The sequence below is a fragment of the Ziziphus jujuba genome, chromosome 9 (genome assembly GCF_031755915.1).
Source record: "Ziziphus jujuba cultivar Dongzao chromosome 9, ASM3175591v1".
Taxonomy (NCBI): Eukaryota; Viridiplantae; Streptophyta; class Magnoliopsida; order Rosales; family Rhamnaceae; genus Ziziphus; species Ziziphus jujuba.
The window spans coordinates 21,405,975-21,423,912 of NC_083387.1; the positions used below are offsets into that span (position 1 = coordinate 21,405,975).

A 17,938-nucleotide genomic window follows, 5' to 3' on the forward strand; every position below is an offset into this window, starting at 1 on the left:
TAATAATAAAAATTAATTAATTAACCTTACCAACCCTTCAGATCCTTTTCCTCTCTTTGGACCATAAATAAATAAATAAATAAATAAAAAACCAAAACAAAAAAACCCAAAACTAAAAAGACTCTCTCTCAAACCGTTCCGAGAAAAGGCGAAAGGTTTTTCCATCAAAGAAAAAAAGAAATTATTGCAAAATCGATTTCTTGAAGAACATTCGAGAAAAATATACTTTTGAAAATAACATCTAAAACTTATAATTACATAATAATAAAAATTAATTAATCAACTTTGTTTTGTGAAAATTAATTAATTAACCTCAAAGCATCTTCAATGTTTTTATGAAGTGCTAGATTTTAGTTGTGACATTAGAAATATGGATATTCATCTAAACAAATTCATAAATGGTTCTATCTAAATATTCTATCAATCTGATATGGAAAAAAAATAAATCAATACTGTTAAAGATGCTATTGATTTTATAATTTGTTAGAAAGTGTAAGTCAATAAAATAATATTTATCAAGAATATAATTTTTTTAGAAAAACTAAATAAATAGATACATATTATCAATTATTATTATTTAAATATATATATATATACGTCATTAATTAATTAAAATTTAAACAAAGCTATTAGAAATCAATTTTAAAATTGAATATATATCAAAAATATATTTATATAATGTAAACTGAATCTCTTTCAACTTCTATACCATATAGATTATAGTTCATAGAATCATTAAAGGTATTCTTTTATAGCACCTTCAATGGCTCTATTTAATGTTAGATTATTTTTAACTAAATTACGAAAAAGAGACAACCATTTGAAAAAAAAAAAAAAAAAAAGGAAAAAGCCTCTTCGATAGTTCTACTTAAACACCATTTTAAGCTCATCTGATAAGAAAAAAATAAATTGGATCAATATTCTAAAATATTTCTAAAAAGTTAATTTGAAAAATAATTAATTAATAGTTATAAAAAGTAATTTCTCAATTGACTATTTAGTTTATGTCATCTAAATTTATAAAATGCTAAACTCTAAATTAGATATAACATAATTCACATTGAAGATGCTTTTAAATCTTAAAGTCACCATACGTGAAATTTAATCCAAAGTCAACAAGTACAGAAGCGGGAGCATAACCCATGGGCCAAAGAATTTCTAATTCCACTTGGTTTAGACACCTAGGCCAAAGAATTTCTAATCCCATTAGGATTTCAACTTTTTTTTTATTTTTTATTTTTCCCTACATTAATTTAAATGATCAAAATTTTCTTTTTTATCAATTTCATCTTAAGAGATTTATTTTAATTTCTACAAACTTTTATATACTTGGTGGCTTCAAAAAATGAAAATAAATAAACTGTACGTAGTCCTTATAAATTGCACACTCTAATCATCACGCATGATATCAAATTTACTGCAAACCATCATTACCACAAGTGATCACAGGTTAAAATGGCTCATATACTAAAAACTTTTAATGCGTGTTTGGTAAAATGCTTTTTTATTTACACTTTTTTATATATATAATTTATTTTTCATAATTTTTTTGTCCAAAAAAAAAAATGCTTGTAGAAGGAAATTAAGGAAATAGTGAATATTTGTTCACTTATTATGGTATTATCCCTTTAGAAGAGCCCAACGGGCAATGTCCAGTGATGATAACTTGGAAATCTTGAGAGTCTAGAATTAAAAGTATGGCATCCAAATTGATATAAAGCCCTTTATGGTATTTTGGTATTTTAATTAATGCAATGCTTCTTATTTTTTAAGAAATTAGTAGCCATATGCCTTTTTTTCTTTTTCTTTTTTTTTTTTCCCTTGCATTTGTTGTAGCTCCAAAAGACTATGAATCATTCTCTTTATATTATTATATACCAAAAGTGGTCCATAGTTGTTAGTTGTTACTGTTCCAAAAATAAAAATATATATTTTAAAAAACTAATTTCATTGATAATATATTTTTTTTTTAATTTTACCATTATTTTGTTTAAATTTTATATTTTAAAAAAATTATCATTAACTTTCTTTTAATTTTCTGTATACATCTAACAAGTTTTTATTAGTTATTTGAATTGGTAAAGTTCAATGGAAAGTTAAAAATCTTTAATTTTTTGTTGAATAACATTATAAAAATATAATTTTAATTTTTAAAAATTAAAATTAATTGGTAAAAATTGATTAAAAAACTAACATATTGGTTTACTTTTATAGTTTAGCAAACTAAAAGGAAGTAAAAATAATTTTAAAAAAACTATGAAATTTGAATGAAATAATGATAAAACTAGAAGATGTATGAATTTTTTTTTCTATTTTTAAAAATAGATAAAAATATTTCCTTCATGAAAGCCTAGGGGTTAACAACTATTTCTTCCAATAAAAGAAACAAATTACTAAAAAAAAAAAAAAATGAAAATTTGATCAAACTATAATTACTGAAAAAAATGTGCAGATTCTTTTTCAATGAGAAGAAAAATAATTCAAATAGTATAAACATCAATTACAAACAGCCAATAATAAATCAAATACATGATCAAAATTACTTTCATACCAAAAAAAACAAAAAAACAAAAACAAATACATAAAAAGTGGGTTTGAAATTCTTTTACAGCTAATTTCGTTCAAACACGGCAATGACTTCCATTTCTCTTTCTCTTTCTCTTTTTCTAATTTTCTTTTATTTACTTAATAAAATATATATGTATATATATATATATATCTGGATGTGATCTCTTTTTCCCTAGCATGTATATGACACATATATATATGACGTCACAGATTTTGAGTCATAAAATGACGTCACTAATGATGTATGCAACATCATGCTCACGCTTCAGACCCTTCTGTTTTGGTGAATCATGCTCATGCCCTTTAGGATCCTTCTTAGCTTCTATGGCCGAGGCCACGTTTGCCATGTAGGAGAAGATCTGAATAATTCAGTGTAATTGGACAATTATATCCGCACACCGTGTTTGGTTTTACATCACACCTAAAAGCTTCTAAGCTCCATTGCGTCAAATAAAATTGAAATTGGCTTTTTAAAGGTGTGGTTCTAAACTTCTAATAGCAAAAAGTGAAAATATTTGGTAGAATGGAATTCTAAAATGCTGTGGGAAAATGGGATTTTTTAGTAATTAAAGTTAATACCCTCATATGGGTTTTAATTATTATAAAACATTTTTTTTGTTATTTCTGTTGAAAGAGCTATGGTAAATGTTGATATTATTTTAATATTCTTTTATTTGTTTACTAAGCGTCAATATAAAATTGAAATTTTTACTATCGTATACCAAACACCTTTTTGTTTTTATGATCCAATTATACCAAACACCAATTCATGTTTTTCTTCTTCTTCTTTTTTTATTTTTTTAATTTTTTTTTTTTAATATCCACCAAACCAGGCCTCTATATATGTATGTGGGGAGCTCTTTTTCATTTCTCTCTAAACCATCTCAAACTATTTCTAAATGCATCAACCAAAGCATCTTTTCCGTACCAATGCATAGCATAAAGTTTTCCCATTGGTCTCTGAAAGAAAAAGATCATCTAGTATAGTAATGCCAGCAAAATCATCCATAGGAAAACCCATTAATATCTTCCCTATTTAATTGCTTTAAAATAGGGAAAGGAAAAAATAATCAGAGTGTGGCTTTTGGGAAGCCATGGGAGAGGTGGGAATAGAAGTGGGCTGTGTTTCAAATTCTTCAATTCGACACGATTCGATGTTGAAGATGATGAAAAGCTTTGATTCTTCTTCTTCTGTACAAGTCCTCCCCATTACTGATATTCCCACATTAGAATCCTCTCTTCCTTCATCTCCACCTTTAAATCCAATTGAAGCTTGGCTTCCAATCACTGAGTCCAGGAATGGCAATACTTTCTCTGCTATGTTTCATCTTCTTTGTTCAGGAATTGGAATTCAAGCACTTTCGCTTCCCTTTGCTTTTGCATCTCTTGGATGGTAAGTAATTTTGTTCTATTTGGATTTTTTTTTATTGCGTTTATTTTCTTTTTTTCACCCATAAATGCACTCAATTTTGGCTCAAAGATTCAATCCAATTGTTAATCTTGTTCTAGATTATTATCAAAGAGTATTTCAATTAGATTTCTGAAGTAGTTTGATTTTGTTTAACACACACAAGAAAGAAAATACATTATATGAGCTTGACCACAATATTATATTATATATATATATATATATATAAGATATGAGAGGAATCCAAAACTGACCGAATCTCTGGATCTTCCGGAGTTGTGGTGGGTTTTGGAGGGTTTCCTGGCTAGTTCTGGGCACTGCGTGATGTGGATTCCTAGGAAAGGTGGATCCAAGACTTAAAAGAGTCAACTTTTTATATGTGATTAATTTGTTGATTTGTTTCTTCTTCTTTTTTTCTTTTTTTATTTCTGATAATATTGTTGGTTAATTTTACGTTCATTAATTATATGATTTGGAATGGCAAGTTCACATTTAAATGCTTTAAGAATATTGCTTTTGACACAAGACAGTACTATTGAGAAAATAATACAAACTTGATATAATATATATATATATATATATATGTATTTCAAAATATCTTAATTTTATAAAATTAAATAGATACAAATTAATTATGACAAATAATTGATTATTTTCATTTTAATTTGATTTTTTGGCACTTTATCTTAAGTTATAAAATTAAGATATTATTCATTTATATACGTATGTATGTAGGATCGTTAGAATGGCAAGTTCACATTTAAATGCTTTAAAAAAAATATTGTTTTCGACATAAGATACTATTATTGAGAAAATAATACAAACTTGATTTTATATATATATATATATATATTTGAAGATATTTTAATTTTATAAAATTAAATAGTACAAATTAATCATGATAAATTGATTATTTTTATTTTTATTTGATTTTTTGACATTAACTAATAAAATCAAGATATTATTCATATATGTATGTAAGATCGTTTAATGGTGTAAATGTTTATATCTTTTTTATTGTATAGAAGTTCAAAAGAACAACGATTTTTTTCAAAAATTTTCATTAATATTATTATATAAAAATAATAATTTTAAAAAAAATATTATTTTTTAAAAATATCTGCAAAATAAAAAAATACGAACATCTCTATAATAAAATTTTATTATATATATATATGTATGTCTATGATATATGATAACATATACCATTTACTAATTATTTCAAAAAAGAAAATTCATATGGCTATACATGAATTTGGCTATTTATTATATTTACCATATTACTATTATTGTTTTTTATTAAATAAAATTCATACGGCTATACATGAATTTGGCTATTTATTATATTCACCATAATACTATTATTGTTTTTTATTTTATTAACACATTGCTTAGATCTAATAGTCCACAATTTTTTTTTTACCTTTTTTTTTTTTTTTTTAATTTCTATTGAGATAAGGTAACGCTCTCAGCTACCATCCCTAAGTTTTGGGACCCAGACCCAGCCAAAAGCCAGACCGGTCTACATTGAAACCCGGATTTGGACATATATGAATATTTATTAAACTCCAAAACCCATTTAATTACTCACCTACAATCATTCATATAAGATTCCCCATCTTCTTCCAATCCAAGTACCACCAGTTTCATTTTTCTAACAAAAAAACAACAAAAAAAAAAAATGTACCACCAGTTTAATCATGTACCCAAAAAATAAAAAGGTACCAACTATTTTTGTTCTCGATGACTCACTCTCAAATGTATTTTTTTTTTTTTTTACCAAAATAAACTCTCTAATTGTAAATTTTTTTTTTTTGGGGTAAATAACTCTCTAATGAATTAATTCACCAAAAATAAAATTATGTAATGTATTTTGTTACTATGTTACAACTGTTAGTTTATTTTTCACCTACTAGGAGTATAATAATGTAGAAAAAATCGTATTGATAAAAAATTTATAATTTATTTCCACTATCATTTTTGAGAAATAACAGCTTTATCACTAGGGATCAAGGTGTTTTCATAACAGCTGTACTTACACAGGACGAGTACTTCTAGTATGATTCCGGATCATGTAATAATTTTTGAAAAAAAACAAAAAAAATGCTGATGACATCAAAATTACTGTTCAAATCAATATATGAAGCATATAGAAGTTAATTAATTTCTTAATTGTTATTTTTGAAGCCAAAAAGAAGGAGACAAAAAAAAAACAAAAAAGCCAGAGTGTGACACATCATGGTGCATTATTGAATGAGTGCAGGGTATGGGGCATGATAAGCATTTCGGTGACATTTGTGTGGCAGCTCTACACCACATCGCTTCTCATCAAACTTCATGAATCTCCCTCTAGACCTCGCTGCAGCAGATACCTCCTCCTGGCAATAACTGCTTTTGGTTGGTACAACCATTTCTTTACGATCATACTTTCTATTCAATTAGAAGGGTCTAATTTATTAAACTAGTAATCCAACAGTAACAGTAACAGCCACCTTTTTTCTTAGACAATCATTTTGAATTTAAATCTTTTTCATTTTAACATAAAAATATAATAAAGATAAATTTTTTAATAAAACTGTCTATGCCCATGACAAAATTATTCCTGCTCAACCATTGAAATTATCCGCATTATTGATAAAATTGTGACTTAACCAACAAAATGTTAAAACCAAATTGGTACATATTTTTCAGGCACAAAGTTGGGGAAACTGCTATCCATATTCCCAGTAATGTATCTATCAGGGGGAACATGTGTGATGCTGATCATCACAGGAGGTGGGACCATGCAGCTTCTGTTTAAAACCTTGTGTCGCGAAGCAGCAGATTGCCATGCCAAGTCATTGAGCGGTGCAGAGTGGTTCTTGGTGTTCACCTCCTTGGCAATAGCCATGGCGCAGCTTCCCAACTTGAATTCTATAGCCAAAACGTCTTTAGTCGGTGCCATCATGGCTTTGGGCTATTGTACGCTTCTTTGGGCCCTTTCTATCAGCATGGATAGGCCCAAAGACATTTCGTACGAACCACTCGTAAAGAAAGAGTCTGGTGTGGATATGTTTGGTGGAATTTTGAGTGCAATAGGGATCATTGTTCTTTGCTTCAGAGGCCACAATGTTGTGCTTGAGATTCAGGTCAGCAGAATTCATCCTTTTTTGGCTTATTTATTTATTCGGAATTCAAATTTGAGAAATGGGTTTTGAGTCTAGATTTTGGTATCTGCTCAGAATTTCACCTTGTTTGTTGCCTGTGGCACAATTTGAGTATCCAAAACCAAACTTGTATATATACCAAAAGTTAGCATGTCATTTATAAAAAATTTACCAAAAGTTAGCATGTCACATTATAAAAAATTTCCCTTGTTTTTTTTTTAATTTTTCAAATTGTTTTTGTCATTCTTTCTTTCTCACCATTTAAACTTTGCGGTTTCCATCCAAATTTTGTAAATTTTAAAACATTAATTTTACTATATTAATAAGAGGTCTAGGAATAACGATTACTCAAAGAAAATAATTTATGATATTTAATACTAGTTTTTGAACTCCGCAAAGCTATGTTCAATTGACAATAGCTAACTAGTAAGTTTTAATTGTTATTATATTTGTATATCAAATAAGCCAAAAATATCCCAATTGACGCAGGGGACATTGCCTTCAGATTCAAAACAACCATCCCGCAAGACAATGTGGAGAGCGGTCAAAATCTCATATACACTAATAGTCATGTGCTTGTTTTCCCTAGCAATAGCAGGATTTTGGGCTTACGGAGACGAGGTAAACAAAAAAATCAACTATCATATATGCTTTCTTGTACCATTATTTACATTGACATATACTTACAAACATATCCCAAATGAATTATTGTCACAGATACTCTTTAATGGAACAATATTGACTGCTATTTTGAAAATCCACGGTGATAAAATCTCCAAATCCATGATGATACTAATTTGCATACAAATAATCATAAGCTGCTTATGCACTTTCCAAATCTATGCCATGGTCGTTTTCGACAACTTAGAGTTTAGGTATATCAGCAGCAAGAAAAAGAAGTGCCCATGGTGGGTTCGAACTTGTATTCGGCTTTTCTTTGGAGGGCTGGCTTTCTTCATAGCTGTGACTTTTCCGTTTTTGGGTAGCTTGGCTCCTCTTATTGGAGGCATGACAATGCCTTTGACTTATGTTTATCCATGTTTCATGTGGATAGCAATAAAGAAACCAAGCTCCAAGAGTGCAATGTGGTGGGTTAATCTGGCTTTGGGTTGCTTGGGAGTGATCTTGAGTGTCTTATTAGTTGCTGCAGCCATTTGGAATTTGTCGGATAAAGGCTTAAATGCCAATTTTTTTGACCCTTAATATTAGTGGTATTTGGTTACAAAAAAAAAAAAAAAAAAAAAAATATCACTAAAAAGTAAGGTTCAAAATATCTTGTAAAGATGAACTTATTGAATGTCTTGAAACGGAAATATTATCAATATATCACTTTTAGAAATATGAAAATATCAAATAATATTTTATAATTAACCCTTCAAAAATAGAAAAATTTTGTGAAATAAAAAAAAAATTTATGGGTATTTCAAAACTTGCTAATAATTGGAATTATGGAATATATATATAAATATATAGTGGTCAAAGTTTTGGAAAGACCCATGATGTATAAAATAGTCGCAGCTTATGTGGTTGCCATGTTGAAGATCATTTTGCAGATAATCATTTTCTTTTTTTTTTTTTTGTCTATATGTATTTTTTATCAACTTAATTTTCTTGTATAACATCTTTGATAATATTTATGGTTCAATTTTTTTTTATTTTTTTTTTGGGAGACTAAGAATACATGAATGATAAATAACTATTCTAATTTTGTAATGGTAGTATAAAAATAAAAAAATTAAACAAAAATCTATCAAATTGAAACTTGCTTTATATGCAGGTGCCGCTTGGTAATATGTTATTAGCTTTTATTGTAAGTTGCTTATGTCAAATATTAGCTAACAATTGTTATAGTTTGTTAGGCATGTTAAACAGTTATAAATTAGAAAATAAAAAGGAAAAAATAATAAAAAACTAAAACGAACACAATTTGAAAGTGTATTTAATTTGGTATTTAAGTTTTCTTCTTTCTTAATTTTATTGTTAATATAGATACTTAGTAAATTCTAACCACCACTAATTAATTTTGATATAAATAAATTATACACAATTAGATAAAAAAATTAAAATTAAAATTAAAACTAAAACTAAAAATCAATCATGTTACAAAACAGCACCTTAAATTTAATCTTTTTATTTTCTGTTTTATCTTTTTTTCATTTTTCTTTTTGAAACTTGTAACTAGTTTTTTTTTTTTTTTGTAGCTAGCTAGATAAATAAAATAAAAATAAAAATAAAATAAAAGAAAAAACATGATAATTATTTGAAACAAAAGCCAACACTTAATGGAATAGTAAGTAATTATTAGAAACCTTCATTTGGCGCCTATAAACACCAAGTCACATGACGGTCTAGAAGTTAATGCATGTTGGGTATGCTTTTATTGGTGAATATTTTAATAACATTTGACATATTTACTTATGAAAACAAAAATTATTTTGCAATTTATAGAATTGAAAAACGTGCAGCATGCTTCAAATCAAGTAACAACAATTTCAAATCAATGAGCAGAAAAATTTTTACTAAAGCTTTCCTGAAATAAAAAAAAGTCTGCCCTTCTTAGGTATTTGTTATCCGTATTAATACTTAGGAGAAATTATTTAATAAATCAGTCTTATATATATAGTTTCTTTCTTACAAACATATGAATGCTATATAAATTTGAATTCCATATAAATGTAGATCGGATCAACTGGATAATTCCTCCCACAAACAAAATTAATTAGTGTATTATTAGGTATTAATTGATAAGCAAATTTGAAAAACTCCGACCAGATCCACGTGATTCGTACAATGAAACCATTACAAGATCCCGATCTCGAAACTACGTATAAATATATATATATATATATATATATCAGCTACCAAGACTTCAAAACCTCTTGATGAGTGCATGCATGCAGACCGTCCACACCGACCATTTTTTGATTTTTGAACCTAATTAACCATGGCCCACAAGCACCCGCCATCTTACCATGTAAAGCCCTATTCAACGCAAATTCTATCTCTCTCTCTCTCTCATTTTTCTCTCTTTAAGAGGTGTATATTCCCATGATTTTCCTAATGCCGTTTGCTTTCTTTCACTACTAAATTGTAAGACCATATCTTCGAGTAGAATCCACTTCTTCTCCTATAAATACCCCAACACTTTCTAGCTCTCAAAACATCACCAAGCTATCAGCTGCGTATCACCAATATTGTCAATAGCTCTTGTTGAAAGGCTTTAGCTTAATTTCCATAGTCTTGCTCGCTTGCCAAGTTCAGCATTATGTCAGATAAGCACCACCAAGAGAATGAAAGTGAGAAAAATGTTGCCGAAGAATCAAATGGTTGTGGGATGTTTGATTTCTTGAAAAGGAAAGAAAACGAGAAATCTGAGAAACCCCAACATGACAAAGATACGGGCATGGCAGATGTCCAACAGTCATATGGCGATGACTCTAGCTCGGTAATCTCTCTCACCTATCTCATTTTAAAACGATCTGATAGTTTTAAAATGACAAGATTTAAATTTGTTGTCACATATATATGTAGTGGATTGAGAAGTGTATGTGTATATGATTTTTCAACTAATTTTTTTGGTGCTTACGCTGCTTGAAATATTTGCAGTCTAGTAGTGACGAAGAAGGAGAGTCTGGGGAGAAGAAGAAGAAGAAGAAGGGGATAAAGGACAAGATCAAAGACAAGATGTCAGGTAAAAAGGAAGATCATCATGAGGATCCTCAGCATGCAACTACTCCAGCTGAGAAAACCTGTGACAATGCACACGTGGAAGTGACTCACCCAGAGGAAAAGGGATTTATAGAGAAGATCAAAGACAAGCTTCCCGGACAGCACAAGAAACCTGAAGATAGTGCTTCTGTAGAATGTGCTGCTCATGGACGTTCCCCAGAAGGTGAGAAAAAAGGAATCTTGGAGAAGATCAAAGAGAAACTGCCCGTTGGTCATAAGAACGAAGAGAAAAAGCATGAAAACTGAAAATGCAATTCGATTGAATAAAAAGTGTCAATCTTGGCAGCCTATATGTTTGCTTGTTTTGTAATTTCATGTCCTATGTAATTTTCTTGTCCTTGTATTTTCTTGTCCTGGACTTGTACTTTCTTTTGCTTAATGAATTAGAAAATCCAGTTTCGAAGCTCCTGAATGCTACTTAGTTTCATGCATTGAAAGAAATATTTGGTCCAATCCACCCAAGACATTTTTCTTCAAATCCTGAATCACATTAACCATATATACTTTATAAGCCATCATAAAATCACATCGGTTGTCGCAAAATTTGAAGAATAAAATTCACCAACTAAGAAATCTTTAACTAAAATAAGAGCTAAGTCCAAATAAGCTTAATACTCCACAAAAGCCTCTATAAGGTAAGAGCTAAGTCCAAATAAGCTTAACACTCCACAAAAGCCCCCAACTAACACCTAGACATTTAAGATGCAGCATTCACAATTAAACATACAAGAAAAACAACGGCTGCAGAGTACAAGTATCATTATCGAAGGACAGTAGTCCATACATATTTCACACGCATACAAAAAAAGGAAAACAATCCATACACACATTTCACAAGCACACAGACAGAGAAGATTGCAGAAACCAGTAAAATAAATCAGGTAAAAAAAAAAAAAAAATAGCACTACGAAATTCTGTTCATGCATTTCATCATCACAGAGGAAAACTTCAAAACATTAGAAGCAAACATCATATACATAGAGGCTTTCACCACCATAACATGAAGTGCTTGAACATCTTCATAGAGTCAGTAATATACATTTCATTGAGCTGGCAATAAAATGATGAGTCCAAAGAGATTGTTAATTAACCACTGCAAAATACTTCCCAAAAGATAATTAAAAAACCCCTGCAAACAGGAGGCATAAAATGCATTTACATGTTAAAATGATAGACAATGATAGGCATTTCATACACTGGTATATACAACTGTACAGGCCTGTTTGAACAAACAATGAGAGCCTGTATAAAGTGAAACTTCTGTTTACCAATTTCAACATCACATAAAAATGTTAATTTGTGCAGTCCACACTCTGCAAATAGGAATTGTCTTATACTCCTTGCAGGAGTTCACAACAAATTTGCGTTGTTCACACCGCTACAAATACAACATTCCCAAAGAAAAATCATAAATAAATTTATGTACAATTTCACTGATTCAAATTTCTACAGAAATCATTTTGAAGGCAACTCGATAATCAATATCATATACTCAATAAACCGAAATTTTTACAAGTAAAACGGGAGTCAATTTTCACCATATTTCATAGATAAGAGTCAAAGATACCGTCGGAATTCCTCGACATCTTGAGATAGAGTACTTGACGACATCTAAATGTCCAAAATCTGGACCCCACATAAATAAGTGAAGTATTCACCTATAGATACAGGAATTCGTCAAATTAGAGGGCTTGCCGAGTTTGCTGCTCCTCAGGGTGACAGAGCATGTGATTCTTCTATAAAACTTGGACTTCATAAACTTTTCCAAAATGTAGGCCCTCGACCTCATCACAAACGTAAGTTCAATGGCACTACCAAATTCTCTTGATTATCTCTCGCACCTCCAATAAACTATAGCCCACCATAAACAGGAACTTGATGTCCTAATACTGTCGTCAAGACTCTCCGGGGTTTTTTCCTCTTCTCATAGAACTTCTTCATCAATTATTCCATATATCACAGAGACATAAAGAGAAAATCAGCTCCAAGATAGCTATAGCATAACAAATCACTGGGGGGAAAATTTACAAACATTGAAGCTCTTCAACTGAATTGGTACAAATTTCTTGAAGGTTTGCCCACAAACAGTAACAACATCTTGGAAACGATATCTGACTCAAGCCAGAATCCCAATCCACCTAACCCATGTAAGAATTAGCCTTCCTAATAGCAAACCAAAGAACAGGTATCATCTATATTTTAAATTAAAAGCCTTTTTAACTAGTAACCCAACAGGCCAACTCAGCTAAATTCTGTCCCGAGAACACGCAGGCCAGTGAAAAGGGGAGCTCTAGTCTTTATCGTTGTTCACATGGCAGTTGGGTTGATTATCGTATAAATTTTTTCTTGGAGATTTCATGTTACATGTACACAAATAAAACTAAGAAAACATTATATGTCATAACATATTTAATATTTTATCCCCTAGTAAATATATATACACAGTTATATACTTTCTGTATCACCATACAAGCTAGAAAATATTTGGCAGCAGTAAATTTTATTTTCTTATGAATATTCTTTATGCGAAATTACAAGTTATATTCGTGAAGGAATAATTACCAAAATGAAAATATTAAAATGGCTTATGTATATTGTATTGTGTCGATGTATAAATACACATTTGGACACTTATCATAGTCCTTATCTTATACAACTACTAATGTATCACTTTGTATGGCTAACTACAATACCTAATATAAGATTGATGAAGAAATCGTGAATAGAATGGGCTAAATACCGTAATTTTGCCTAAATACAATTCCATTTAATCTTTTTATTGGAAAAAAAAAATTATATTAAGAAAAAATGTGGATTACTCTTCTTGGACAGTCGTCTATATTCACTCCATTTGCAGCAAACCAAACAAAGGCAAAAAGGACCACAAACCAAATCGTACAATCACCGTTCTTTTTTCTTTTTTTCTTTTTTTTTCTTTTTTTTTTTATATATATATTAGACAACTTTCATTATTAATTCATGGAGGATATTAAAAAATAATAATAAAATAAAAACCCAACAACAACAACACCACCACCATGCAGTTTCTCGTAATACCATCAACGGAATTTGACGTTTTCTCTAAACCATGTGATCAAATAATTAGAAAAAGACAGAAAAAGGTTGGTCAAAGGCAAACCCAATTTTCGCAGCAAACCCACGCTTCCCAATGAGAGCAGGCTTACAGGAAATTATGACAATTTACAGCAAACAAGGCTTTTCAGTCGCCCGATAAAGACCAAACTGACCCCTAACCCTCAACACTGAACGTCTCCTAAAACCACTTGAAATGACCTTGTTACCCCAAGGGTGTTTATGTAGTTTCCACAGATACCAACAGGGATAAAATAGACTATCAAATTTCTATTTTCTTATTGGCTAGCATAATTCTTCTAATTTCAAAAATATAATTACAATAATTTGTTTTTTTGGTTGCGTACCTGAACAGAAGGAACTTTTAAAAAACTAATAATTACGTATCATCTATACCAACTATATATTTATATAGTTTCAACTTTTTCTTTAATACAATGACCTTTGTACATATATATGTTGGATTTTTGTGTATGTGAATCTTTATCAATATGAGTAATTTAGGCTATATTATATCGATATCTAATGATAGTGGATATTAATATATTTTATTTAGAAATGATATTTAGCCATTAAATAAATTTAAAAAAACAAGTAAAAAGAAAATCCTAATGGACGAGGCTTTAGGAGGAGGTTGGACCCACAGTTCTTTCTTTCCAACCATATTTTAAAAACCTAATGGTAACCTACCATCTATACCGACAATATCTCTACACAACTTCACGTTTTTTGGTGCACAACCCTTATACACGTATATGTTAGATTCTCCTTGTGTGAATCTTCACCAATATTAGTAATTTATGCTCTATCACATCGAATATTTAATGATAGTGGATATCTATGTGGTTTGTTTAGGATGATATATAGAGTACTTAAATCCATAGCATTTTGGCTGTTACAATATATCTTATAACCCTTCAAATTAATGCTCATTTAATTAAGTAAATGCCATAACCATAACATCTCCTTATCGGCTTTTGCTATGATAATGTACTCTGCTTCTATCGTAGATAAAGCTACATACTTTTACAATCTTGACTGCTATGACAAAGTTTCTCTAGCAAAAGCGTAAAGATAATCTGAAGTAGATTTCCTACTATCAAAGTCTTAAACCATATCTGCATTTGTATAGCCTTCTAGAATTAGATCACATTTTCCGTAACATAAGCATATTTTCGATGTACCCCTAAAATGCTTGAGAATCCACTTGATTGCTTCCCATTATTCTTTTACAAGATTTAAAAGAAATCTACTCACGGTACCAACTGCATGAGCATCTTTAGTCTCGTATACACTATTGTATATATCAGACTTCCCACCACTGAAGAATAAGGCTCTGAAACTATCTCCTCTATCTTTTTTCTAGATGAGGGGCATGATCTCTTATCCAATTTGAAATGGTTTGCTAGTAGAATGTTAACTAGTTTGGTGTTATTCATGCTGAATCTCTTTAGGAATCATTTGACATACTTCTCCTGAATTAGCCATAACTTGTGATTCTTCCTATCTTAGGCTATTCGTATTCCCAACATTTGTTGAGTTGGTCTTAAGTCCTTCATATTAAATTACTTGGAAAGTTCCTTCTTTAGTTGAGTTTGATTATCAACATGTCATTGACATATAGCAAAAATGTAATAAAGTTTTTATTTGAAAATCTCTGAATATAAATACACTGGTTTGCATTAGTCGTTTTATATCTTTGACTTACCATAAAAAAGTCAAACTTCCTTTACCACTGTCTAGCTGCTTATTTAAGGCTATACAAACTCTTCTATAGCTTGCAAACGAGGTTCTCTTTCCCTAGAACCTCAAAACCTTATGGTCGTTCCATATAAATCTACTTATGTAGATCACTATGAAGGAATGTGGTTTTCACATCCATTTGCAAAACTCTAGCTTTAAGTTGGCTATAGATCGAGAATAAGTCGTATTAAACACATATTCACCACTGATGAGAAAATCTCATCAAAGTTAATTCCTTTCTTCTAAAGTAAACCTTTGACAACTAATCGGGTCTCGTGTTTTATCACTCTTCCTTTTTCTTGAGCTTGAACACCCATTTATTTTTTAGTGCCTTCTTTTCTTTTGGAAGCTCAACCAACTCATGAATATGGTTCTTTTACGAAGACTCCATCTTATCTTGCATTGCATTGCAAGCATTTTTCTCTATCTTAGCTTCCTACAAACTCTTTGGCTCCCCTTCTTTAATAAGTAAAATATATCAAAGTTCTAGATATTTCTTTGATGGAATAAGGGCTCATTTAGATCTTTAGAGAGGTATACCATCATTTGGTCATTATGATGGTCTTGCAGCTTTGGTGTTTAAGCTTATCCTTACTCAACATCCTTTTCTCTCTCCTATTCTGTTTCTAATAATTCTCTATGTACCTCTATCATCTATGATGATTTATGCTGGCATAGGATGAGGAACAAAATCATAGGCACTATTACTAAAAGACTTCATTGGTTTTACAATGTCTTCTATAGTCCGATTTCATGAAATACTACATCTCTACTTCTAATAACCTTCTTTGCCTTTAGATCCAATAATTTGTATTAGGATTATTAATCTCCATATCCAGTGAAGAAGCATGGAGTAGTTTTTGCATCAAGCTTCTATCTAAACTCCTTAGATATATATGCAAAGCTAAACATCCAAATATTCTTAAATGAGAGTAGGAAAGATTCATACCAGATCACACTTTCTTAGAATTCCAAAATGCAATGGTATGGATGGCGAAATGTTAACCAAATAGAAGGTGGCACGAACAGCTTCTCCCCATAATGGCTTAGTAGCTTAACCATACTGAACATGCTTCTGAACTTCTCCATAATTGTCAAATTCATTCTCTTGGCTAAACTACTATCCTATGGGGTGTGTGGGACCATCTTCTTATGCCGAATACCTTATTCTCTATAGTAGGCATCAAACTCTCTGGAAGCATGCTTACATATATTGTTTAAGCAAATACACTTTAGCTTCTTTCCTGTCTCACATTCTACTATGGCATGGAACACTTTGAAGTGATCTAAAATTTGGTCTTTCGTCTTCAGGAAATGGTCTAACACCTTCGTGAACTATCATCAATAAAGGTCAGGAAATATTCATTGTCATCTAGAGATTCCACCTCCAAAGGCCCACAAGCATCAAAACTGCACCAGACTAAGCAACTTTGATCTTCTTATTAAAAAGGACATAAATAAGACTTTGTGTTGCTTACCATACAAAGAATGATTACAAAGATCTAGCACAATATCCTTGGAAATAATAACAAACTTCCTTTTTCATCAAGATAGATAATCATTTCTCACTCATGTAATCGAGTCTCCGGTACCATAGATTTTGAGATACATCGCCTTTTATAATGTTGAGGTCATCTGCATAAATTTTCACGTGAATCTTGTAACATGTTCACAAATATGTCCTCAAGTGAAACAATCATAGCATCTTTTGCCAATTTCTATGTGCTCTTGTAAAAGTGGTTGCCAAAACCTTCCTTGTCAAAGGCTATTCTTGAGAGTAGATTGAGCCGAAAGTCTGGAATATATCGGAAATCCTTCAACGTAATTGTATGTCCAATTTTGGTCTTCATCTAAACATCACCAATTCCAACAATTTTAGCGAAACTTGTATTTTCCATCTTCACTGAGCCAAAGTCTCTTGCTTTGTACATTTTTCAAAATTCCATGTACAGAGTAACATGGTCGGATGCTGCAGTATCAACTAGTCACTCGATGTCTTGGCTTAAAACGCGAAGGCAAGTTTCTTAGTGTGTGGAACAATATGCCACTTCTCCTCTAACAATGACTAAAGTTTCACCATCCTCCTTAAACTGATTGCTTTTCTGTCTCTACTCTTGCAACATCTTCTTGCAATACTTCTTCAAGTTACCTTCTCGGCCATAGTAATGACATTTATCTGTTAACCTTCTCCCATTTATGGATTTGCCTCTACTTTGGCTTCTACCTTGATGCTGTTTGGATTACCATATTG

The 17,938-nt window shown here is 30.5% G+C and overlaps 2 protein-coding genes across 2 annotated transcripts; both read left to right on the forward strand.

Annotated features, from left to right (window-relative positions):
- Window positions 1–3,418: 3,418 nt before the first annotated feature.
- LOC107427316 (lysine histidine transporter-like 7) lies at window positions 3,419–8,755 on the forward strand. The gene is made up of 5 exons (XM_016037693.4): window positions 3,419–3,961; window positions 6,240–6,373; window positions 6,668–7,104; window positions 7,612–7,743; window positions 7,840–8,755. The coding sequence occupies exons 1-5, from the start codon at window positions 3,663–3,665 to the stop codon at window positions 8,323–8,325; spliced, it is 1,488 nt and encodes a 495-aa protein (XP_015893179.3). The 5' UTR covers window positions 3,419–3,662; the 3' UTR covers window positions 8,326–8,755.
- Window positions 8,756–10,095: 1,340 nt separating this feature from the next.
- LOC107427324 (phosphoprotein ECPP44) lies at window positions 10,096–11,194 on the forward strand. The gene is made up of 2 exons (XM_016037702.4): window positions 10,096–10,567; window positions 10,729–11,194. Exons 1-2 carry the CDS (start codon window positions 10,388–10,390, stop codon window positions 11,095–11,097), a joined length of 549 nt encoding a protein of 182 aa, XP_015893188.3. The 5' UTR covers window positions 10,096–10,387; the 3' UTR covers window positions 11,098–11,194.
- The last annotated feature ends 6,744 nt before the right edge of the window (window positions 11,195–17,938 follow it).